General features: G+C 39.6%; 1 protein-coding gene across 1 annotated transcript in view; it reads left to right on the plus strand.

Annotated features, from left to right (window-relative positions):
• Positions 1–10,234, plus strand: part of LOC308666643 (P-selectin-like) — a gene marked incomplete at both ends in the record, with an annotated part of 31,550 nt that extends 21,316 nt beyond the window's left edge. The window contains 2 exons of the mRNA XM_081325537.1: positions 8,641–9,312; positions 9,993–10,234. Coding sequence (XP_081181663.1) covers positions 8,641–9,312; positions 9,993–10,234 — 914 coding nt within the window. The remainder of the gene's footprint in view (positions 1–8,640; positions 9,313–9,992) is intronic.
• Between the last annotated feature and the right edge of the window lie 312 nt (positions 10,235–10,546).

The raw sequence follows: 10,546 nt of genomic DNA on the forward strand, positions 1-10,546 counted from the left end.
AGATTCACCCTCAGGAAGACTTCATGGAACAGAGAGATGAAAGTGTACAGCAGCAAATAATAATAATAATAATAATAATAATAATAATAATAATAATAATAATAATAATAATAATAATAATAATAATTGGAAGGGACCTTAGAGGTCATCTAGTCCAACCCCCTGCTCAGGCAGGAAACCTTATAGCATTTCAGACACATGGCTGTCCAGTCTCTTCTTAAAAACTTCCAATGTTGGAGCGTTTACCACTTCTGGAGGCAGGTTGTTCCACTGGTTAATTGTTCTAACTGTCAGGAAGTTTCTCCTTAGTTCTAGGTTGCTTCTCTCCTTGACTAGTTTCCATCCGTTGCTTCTTGTCCTGCTTTCAGGTGCTTTGGAGAATAGCTTGGCTCCCTCTTCTTTGTGGCAACCCCTGAGATATTGAAACACTGCTATCATGTCCCCCTCGTCCTTGGAAAACAAAAATAGCACCTTCCCTTCATTTCCCCCCAGTTCCAATAATATCCAGTTCTCAAACTGTTTATGCCATTTCTCTAATTTGTCCCTTAACATCTGCTTAACTGATTCTGCTACAAAACATTACATTTCAGATATTATGTTATTCATGCTTTGGATTCATTCACATAAAGGAAATATCTATGTCATAATGAGGTAAGTTTATATATGAATGAGAAGTCCATTGGACCACAAATGGTTACAGGCAGTTAATTGGAAAAAAAAGAGTAGTACCAAGGTATCATTTTTATATCCAATTCTGCTTTTTTCAAATGTAAAGGTTTGTGTTTAGATTCTTGAGTGTTTGTTTTTTCTGATGAAAACTAGATTCTTGGCTGTTGAATTCTATTTTGACCCTTCCTTCCTTCCTTCCTTCCTTCCTTCCTTCCTTCCTTCCTTCCTTCCTTCCTTCCTTCCTTCCTTCCTTCCTTCCTTCCTTCCTTCCTTCCTTCCTTCCGATTCATCTGTCCTATTGCTTCTTACTGGTCTTGTTGCTTTTGTCTTCTTTTGGAATACTTGTTAACTTCATTGGGTGTTTATCTATTATATCCCGCCTTTCCTTCCAGAAGGGACGCGGTGGCTCAGTGGGTTAGGACGCTGAGCTTGTCGATCAGAAAGTTGGTAGTTTGGCGGGTCGAATCCCGAGTGACGCATAACAGAGTGGGCGCCTGTTACTCATCCCAGCTTCTGCCAACCTAGCAGTTCGAAAGCACGTAAAAATGCAAGTAGAAAAATAGGGACCACTCCAGTGGGAAGGTAACAGCGTTCCGTGCGCCTTTGGCGTCTAGTCATGCTGGCCACATGACCACGGAGACGTCCTCGGACAAGCGCTGGCTCTTTGGCTTTGAAACGGAGATGAGCACCGGCCCCTAGAGTTGGAAATGACTAGCACGCATGTGCGGGGGAACCTTTACCTTTACCTTTTCCTGCCAGAGCATAAGGCAGCAAATGTAGCAATGCCTCCTGTTTTGTTTTTTCACACTACAACAGCTCTGTGAAGTAGGTTGGACAGAAAAAGAGTGACTGGCCCAAGACACTTTCTTCCCCCCTCCCCCCACAATATTTTATTAATTTTTATAGTCACAAATCTTTTATATTTTATCAGCAACATATTGTCTGGGTTCCAATGTTTAGTTTACTAATACATGTTAAACTGCTTTCTCTCTACCTCATTTTTTCTAGCCATTGATAAAATGTATCCCATGTTCTAAAGTAATTTGAATCTTCTTTCTCTTTCATTTTTAGTGTTTGTCTGTCCATTTCTGCACAATCTAAAATTTTCTTAATTATCTTTTCCTCCGCTGGTAATTCTTCATCCTTCCAGTGTTGAGCAAATACAATTCTCGCTGCAGTTAATACACGTAACATTAAATATACACATTCCTTCTCAAAATTTACTACAATTATACCTAACAAAAATAATTCTGGCTTAAAATCTATGTGTTTTTAAGTCATTTTCTCTTAACCATATATGTATTCTTGACCAAAATCTTTTGGTTTTAGGTCATGTCCACCAAAGGCGATAGTATGTTTCTGGTTCTTGTCTACATTTCCAACAATTGCTAGACATATTTTTAAACATTTTCGCTAACCTCACAGGTGTTAAGTGCCATCTGTAGAACATTTTGTATAGGTTTTCTTTGTAAATCACTGCCTTTGCTATTTTAGAATTTCTTTCCGCAAGACTTTGCCAGTTTTCTAACTCTATGTTACACCCAAAGTTTTCCCCCCATGTTAATAATAATAATAATAAGTTGGAAGGGACCTTGGAGGTCATCTAGTCCAACCCCCTGCTCAGGCAGGAAACCTTATACCATTTCAGGCAAATGGCTGTCCAGTCTCTTCTTAAAAACCTCCAGTGTTGGAGCATTCACCACCTCTGAAGGCAGGTTGTTCTACTGGTTATCATTGTTTCTTTAAGTTGGTCCTCTTCCATCTTTAAACTCAACATATACTTACTGTATACAGGTTCTTAATCCATTTTTCATCTGATGTCAATAACATCTGGTCAAATTATTTCTGTTCTTTATAAAATCCAGATATTTAACATGTTTTTCATATCTCGTTTGAATTTGCAAGTGTGGCCACCATGATAGATCAATGCCCTGTTCTTTCAGTTCTTGTCTGGGTTTTAGTTTCCCTTCAGTATTCAAAATGTCTTTATAGACCACAATTTTCTCATAGTTAATTACGTTTGGGTGAACAAATGCTTCCATTGTTAATAGCCATCCAGGTATTTTCATGTAGATTTTCGTTTTTACTTTTTCCCATTCTAGAAATGTGTTTTTAATGTAGTGGTTTTGAAAGTATCTATGTATTTTATTCTTCTCATACCATAAGAAGGCATGCCATCCAAGTTGTAGATTGTGCCCCTTTAGATATAGTAATCTTTTATCTCTAAGTGCAGTGCTTTTTTTTGTGTGTGTAAAAAAAAAAAGTGCTGGAACTCACAAACGTCATACAACCCGCCTGGCTTGCCCTACAATGTTTTCCTTTGTAGTTGAAAAAAAACAACCCTTCAATTTTTAGTGTATCTAAAAGACTAGGATTTTGTTCAAGATAAGTTAATACTATTAATGTTACCATGCACTGTGTGGCTTTAAATTACAAGGCGGCATTTTATTAATCTTTTGGGACATTTACTACTGGCATGCCCATTTAGTTTAATGAGTGGAAATGTCAGCTTTCTATGTGGAATGAAATTGGTCCAATAAAACAAAATTTGGTTGCTTGTAAAAGATTGAATTATTTTAAGAAGTTGTCAAACATGTTGGAAAAATTTACATTTGGAGTTTAAAATGGATATTGACTTGAAACAAATTAAAGTTGAAACTTTCTCAGTGAACAGATTACTTTTAATTTACCTTTAAGTTAAACCCCATTTAATAAATAGATCTGATTAAACCTTATACTGTAAGTCTACCTTTACATCTGACCAATACATAATTAATATATATTATTATTAATAAAGCAAATAGATGGGGAAGAAATGGAGGTAGTGACAGATTTTATTTTCCTGGGCTCCAAGATCACTGCAGATGGGGACTGGAGCTAAGAAATTAAAAGACGCTTGCTTCTGGCGAGGAAAGCCATGGCAAATCTAGACAGCACACTAAAAAGCAGAGACATCACCCTGTCAACAAAAGTGCATATTGTCAAGGCTATGGTCTTCCCAGTTGCAATGTATGGCTGTGAAACTTGGACCATAAGAAAGGCTGAGCACCAAAGAACTGAGGCCTTTGAACTATGGTGCTGGAGAAGACTCCCGCGAGTCCCTTGGACTACAAGGCGATCAAACCAGTCAGTCCTAGAGGAGATCAACCCTGACTGCTCTTTAGAAGGCCAGATCCTGAAGTTGAAACTCAAATACGTTGGCCACCTAATGAGAAGAAAGGACTCACTGGAGAAGAGCCTAACGCTAGGAAAGGTTGAGGGCAAGAGAAGAAGGGATCGACAGAGAATGAGGTGGCTGGATGGAGACATTGAAGCAGTAGGCATGAGCTTAAATAGACTCCAGAAGATGGTAGAGGACAGGAAGGCCTGGAGGAATGTTGTCCATGGGGCCGCGATGGGTCGGACATGACTTCACAACTAACAATAACAACAATGCCTTGGAAAGACCACACTTGGAATATTGCATCCCAGTTCTGGTCACCACAATATAAAAAAAGATGTTGAGACTCTGAAAAAGAGTGCAGTGAAAAGTAACAAAGATGATTACAGAACTGGAGGCTAAACATATTATTATTATTATTAATTTTATTTGAAGAACAGTTGCAAGAATTGGGTATGTCAGTCCAGTGAAAAGAAGGACATTAGCAGTGCTTCAATATTTGAGGGGCTGCCACAAAGGAGAGGGGTCAACCTATTCTCCAAAGCACCAGAAAGCAGGATAAGATGCAGTGGATGAAAACTAATCAAGGAGAGAGGCAACCTAAAACTAAGGAGAAATTTCCTAACAGTGAGAACAATTAACTACTGGAATGGCTTGTCTCCAGAAGTTATGGGTGCTCCATCACTGCAGGTTTTTAACAAGAGATTGGACAGCCATTTTTCTGAAATGGTACAGAGTCTCCTGTTTGGGTGGAGTGTTGGACCGGAGGATCTCTGACATCCCTTTCAACTCCATGATTCTCTTCTGTTATTCTTTCTATGATCATGTGTATCCATCCCATCAAACCCAAAGAAAATTCAGAGTGATATACGAACTCCTGCAACGGGCAGGGAATTGGACTAGAAGACCTCCAAGGTCCCTTCCAACCCTATTATTCTATGTTCTATGTTCTAACCTCACTTGCATGATTTACACCATACAACACACACTGAAGTACAAGCCAGCCAACTCCATTCTGCTTAATATGTTGTGCAAAATGGGACTTTTCTTAATTTTCCAAATGGCAACTGCAGTCAATGAAACATTGGCTGGCTTTTTCCTATTCAGCTACTCCCTTGAAGAAATGAGGGGCATTTTAGTCCCTTTTCCTCCAATTTCATCTAAGCAGGAATATCAGAAATAGAAGTTCAGTTTGAACCCCATTACAGTATTGTGAAAAGATCATTTAATACTCTTTGCTTTTCCAAAAAAAAACCTTTGCACTGATTTCCTTCTTGGTCAGTCCCTCAGCTTTCCTTTCCTTGCACTGCTTCAAATTTCGATGGTAGAATCTAGAATGCAGCTGGCCTCTTGGGAACTTGCTTCTTCTCCCTGTTGTGCTACTGTAGCGTATTAGAAAAGGTGCTTTTATTTTATTTATTTACTTTTATCCCACATTTATTATTTTTATAAATAATTCAAGGCAGCAAACATACCTAATATTCCTTCCTCCTCCTATTTTCCCCACAACAACAACCCTGCGAGTTGAGTTGGGCTAAAAGGGAGTGACTGGCCCAAAGTCACCCAGCTGGCTTTCGTGCCTAAGGTGGGACTAGAACTGACGGTCTTATTCGTTTTTTTATATATTTATGAAATATTACGAATAGTGATAGAATACGACATTATGGATATGAATGTGAAAAAAAATGCAATTTATGAAATGTTGATCATACTGTTTTCCAAATTAACACTGAAAAATGCTAGTGTATTTTCCCAACAGCAAAAATTAATTTGACTAATTAAAAATGTGCTTGTTTGCTGACTGGAAGAGTTTACTGTGTGGTGCTGTCTGGTCTTCCTCCTCAGTCTTGCTTGCCCTAATATCTCTCCGTGGCCTGGCTCCGTGCAACTCCCTTTGCTCATGCCCAGAGGAGTCTCACCCAGCCTGTGACCCATTCTGAAACCAAGAAGCGGAGGCTCCTCTTCAGAGGTTTCACTGGGCTAGTTCTCCTCTTTCTCAGGAAAGTTTGCCACATGCTTTTTCCATTACGTGCCTCTTCGTGACCTTTCCTCTCTGGCAAGGAAAAGAGGGCAGAGCACATAGACTCTGATTCTTTCCCTCACACAAAAGAAGGAATTGTTGGCAGTCTGTGGCTCAGAAAGCATCAAATTGACTCAACTTTCCCTGCCTGAGCGCTGAATGCGTTTTCTGCCTTAGGATACATCTCAGCATTACAGTGGTTTGTCTTTTTTTCCCCCTCCTCTCCCTTTCACGCTATTTGGGGGGGGGGAAAGTGCATTGTTCAACCAGAGACTGAGACCAAATGAATGTGCTGGCAGCCTCTTTGAATTAACTCCAATCATATTCTGAACAAATCTCTCGCACAGTAATGCTGGGAAGCAAAACGCAGAGAAATCTAAGCGAGCCAAAAGCAGTGGATGAAGAACATGGATGAGACAGAGAATCCCACAAAGTCTATTACCTCTCCTTCTGCTCCACTGCATGAATGTCAAGGAGTTAGTGCAGAATGCAGCTACAAATATTTTTTGAGGCAAAAAAAATAAAATAAAAATAAAGTGGGATGATGGGGAGCAGGGAGATGGTCTTAAATGATTTCTTGCATCTCACTTAGCTGTTTTTCAATAGCAGCAGGCGAGCAGCCTCCATTCTTTCCCTTAGAAGTATAATATTCAACCATAATAAGGCATTCAAATATTTTTTTCAATAAATTGATTAAATGAAATAGTGTCACATTCAGGTCTTTTGGTGCCTGAGGACATTACCAATATTAACAGTACATGAGGTAAATTATGTTCTTTGATATTGCCACATACAAGCAAATTACAAAAATACTCGCCAGTGAGTGACAAAGGGAGCCAGCAGTGTATTACAGTTGAAACTTTGGTGCCTATGTTTTGCATCCAAAATTTCAAAGTTTCCAATAGCTGCAACTGAAAACATCTCAAGGTCAGATTTTATTTTTAATCTGAGGTTGCTAACCTTTTCATTTTGCATATTTCTTGCAGAAAATGTGTTTAAAATATGCTGCTGCTCTATTTGTCACCTCCTGAGTAATCAGCAGTGAAAGCGGTAAATATGGGATGTCAACCTCTGTCCAGTATCACTTGCTGTACTCAAAACTGTTTGTGCTAACATTGAGGATGATACTGTGGAATAACCCTTCTGTTTGGGAGGGTTGTTCTGTATACATGCTGACAAGAAGTGAAATCAATGTGGTATTTCTCAATTTCCATGCATAAATTGGTTCCTTTTATGCTGGGGATATTTTCCACATGACCTTGTGATAGGTATTAGGTATTTTTTAACAGGTGGAGGAAAGAATTATGGCTGAGCAAATTATCTGTAGTACAAAATGCTGTACTTTTTTGTCTGAAAGTACATGGTCTTAAATAAGCTATGATCATAATGTGGTGCCAATATTAGCTAGCTGCCCACAGAACAGTGCCACTGGACTCTTATGGGTCTTGACTAATTGTGTGGGTAAACATTAAGGGAAGGGGAAATCATAAAGACAAATGTAATTGTGGAAAATGGACATAGCGTAATTCTAATCTCAAGAAGAGAATGGTGAGAATCTATCTATCTATCATTTAATTTGAAGGAAGGGAGGAAGGGAGGGAGGGAGGGAGGGAGGGAGGAAGGAAGGAAGGAAGGAAGGAAGGAAGGAAGGAAGGAAGGAAGGAAGGAAGGAAGGAAGGAAAGAAGGAGCCCTAATTATTAGGACTCATATTAGGATTCATATCTTTTGTTGTTATTCAGTCGCTAAGTCAAGTCTTTGCAACCCCATGGACCGCAGCATGCCACCCCCACCCCCCTATCCTCCACTGTCTCCTGGAGTCTATCCAGACTCATGCCCACTATCTAACACACACTATCTAACATCTCATCCCCTGCCATCCCCTTCTCCTTTTGCATTCAATCTTTCCCAACATCAGGATCTTTTCCAATGAGTTCTCTCTTCTCTTCTGGTGACCAAAGTATTTGAACTTCAGATTCAATATTTGTCCTTCCAAAGAACAGTCAGGGTTCTTTGGTGATCAGCCTTCCTTATGGTCCAACTCTCGCAGCCATATATTACTACTGGGAAAACCATAGTTTTAACCATATGGATCTCTGTTGGCAAAATGATGTCTCTGCTTTTTAATATGCTGTCTAGGTTTGCTGCAGCTTCTCTCCCAAGGAACAAGCATCTTTTAATTTCGTGGCTGCAGTCACCGTCTGCAGTGATCTTGAACCCCCCCCCCCAAAAAAAAAAGACTCTAGAAAGAGTGCAGAGAAGAGCAACAAAGATGATTAGGGGACTGAAGGCTAAAACATACAAAGAACGGTTGCTGGAATTGGCTACGTCTAGTCTAGTGAAAAGAAGGGCATGATAGCAATGTTGCAATGTTTGAGGGGCTGCCACAAAGAAGGGGGTGTGTCAAACTATTCTCCAAAGCATCTGCATGCAGGACAAGAAGCAATGGATGGAAACTAATCAAGGAGAGAACCAACGTAGAACTAAGGACAAATTTCCTAACAGTGAGAACAATTAACCAGTGAAACAGCTTGCCATCAGAGGGGGAGATAGAAAGTGTGATTAGGAGTCAAAAGACAGGTAAGACTCCAGGGATAGACGGCTTGCCTGCTGAAATTTATAAATTGCTCTTAGAGACTTTGGTGAAATATTTGAAAGATCTATTTAACGCAGTTTTAGAGGAATCTGTAGTTCCCAAATCTTGGTCCAAAGCCTATATCACATTAATTCCTAAAGAAGGCACTGATCACTCACAAATTAAGAACTATAGACCTATCTCCCTTTTAAATACAGATTATAAGATATTTGCCTCTATCATGGCTGGGAGACTTAAAAGATTTTTGAATAGCTTCATTCATAGTGACCAAAATGGTTTTTTACCATCTAGGCAGATTAGGGATAACTTGAGAATTATAATCGATGTGTTGGAATATTATGAGGCCCAACCTGATAAACAGTTAGCATTGGTATTCCTTGATGCCCAAAAGGCATTTGACAAGGTGAATTGGAGGTATCTAAATTGGTTACGGAGGTACATGGATTTTGGTTCAAGGTTTTTGAATGCATTTCAGGCGGTTTATAAAGAGCAAACTGCCAAAATTTTGATTAATGGAGAGGAATCAGAAGAGGTGAAAATAGTGAGAGGAATGAGGCAAGGCTGTCCTATGTCTCCTTTGTTATTTATCTTATCTTTGGAACCATTTTTGAGAGCCTTGAGAGGAGACCCGGAAGTTAAAGGGTTGAGGATAAAAGAACAAGAATATAAAGTCCAGGCGTTTGCGGATGATTTGATGTTTATTCTTGAAGAACCTATGAATTCGGGTAAGCGTCTTTTGGAGAAGTTGGAGGAGTATGGAGAGGTGTCAGGGTTACAGATTAACAAAGAAAAAATGAAAGTCATGGTAAAGAATATGACAATAGCGCAAAGGGTGGAGCTGCAAGGCAAGTTGGAGCTGCAGGTGGAACGTAAGGTAAAATACCTTGGAATCTGGCTCACAGAACGGTGCTCCTCAATTAAAGAAAACAATTATCAAAAATTACTGGTACAAATATCCAAGGACTTGGAGAAGTGGAACAAATTGTCCCTGTCTCTATTCGGTAGAATAGCATTAATAAAGACGCAGGTTTTGTTGAGATTTCTCTTTCTTTTCCAAACAGCTCCTGTGAAGTTAGACAATTCATTTTTTAAGAACTTGGAGAGACTTGTTTCTAGATTTGTTTGGGCAAATAAAAAACCTCGGGTTAAGGCTAAGATAATGCAAGGACCAAAGGCAGAAGGAGGACTTGGGCTCCCTAATTGGAAGTATTATTATGTTGCGGCGTTGTTAGTTTGGATAAGGGAGTGGATGACTCTCCAAAATAGGCGATTGTTAGCGTTAGAGGGACATGATCTAGCCCAAGGGTGGCATGCCCATTTGTGGTGGGAGTCAGGAAGCCCACCGAAATATTTTATTAGGCATTATTTGCATAATATACTATTAGGGGCTTGGTCGTTGGTTAGGAAGAAGTTTTATATGAGGACACCGCATTGGCTGTCCCCAATGGAAACATTGACCTTCCCTAATGTGTTTAATCCAGAAAAAAGGGTGATTTATAAAGAATTATTACATTCAAATGGAGAATTAAAATCTAAATCGCAATTGCAGGTATCCAGGTAGATTGGTGGGCGTATATGCAGCTTCGCAGTCGGTTCATGAAGGAGAGAGTGGTGCCAGGGATTACTAGAGAAGCTCAAGGATTCGATAAGATTCTTTTCGGGAAAAGTGAGAAGTTGCTGGCAAAATGTTACTCCTTACTATTGGATATGGATGGGTTAAATGAGCTTACAGAGGGCTTTAGGGTCACCTGGGAAAGGAATCTGGGTTATCAAATTGAACGTGATAAGTAGCGGTCCATTTGGGAGAAAAATGTTAGGCTAACAAAATCTACTGCGTATAAGGAGAACGTTTATAAGATGATGTTTCGTTGGCATCTCCCGCCAGCTAGGTTGGGTAAAATGTTTTTGGGTGTGTCCCCAGCATGTTGGAAGTGTGGAGAAAGAGAAGGCACCTATTACCACCAGTGGTGGACCTGCGGCGAAGCGAGGAAATATTGGCATCAGTTTCATATATGGATGAATGAGATTTTAGGATATTCTGTTAAATTGACTCCTGACACGTTTTTGTTAGGCTTAAAACCAGACAACTTGAATAGATCTGCA

This window comes from Vipera berus, assembly GCF_964194415.1.
Source record: "Vipera berus genome assembly, chromosome: 3".
In the NCBI taxonomy this organism is placed as follows: Eukaryota; Metazoa; Chordata; class Lepidosauria; order Squamata; family Viperidae; genus Vipera; species Vipera berus.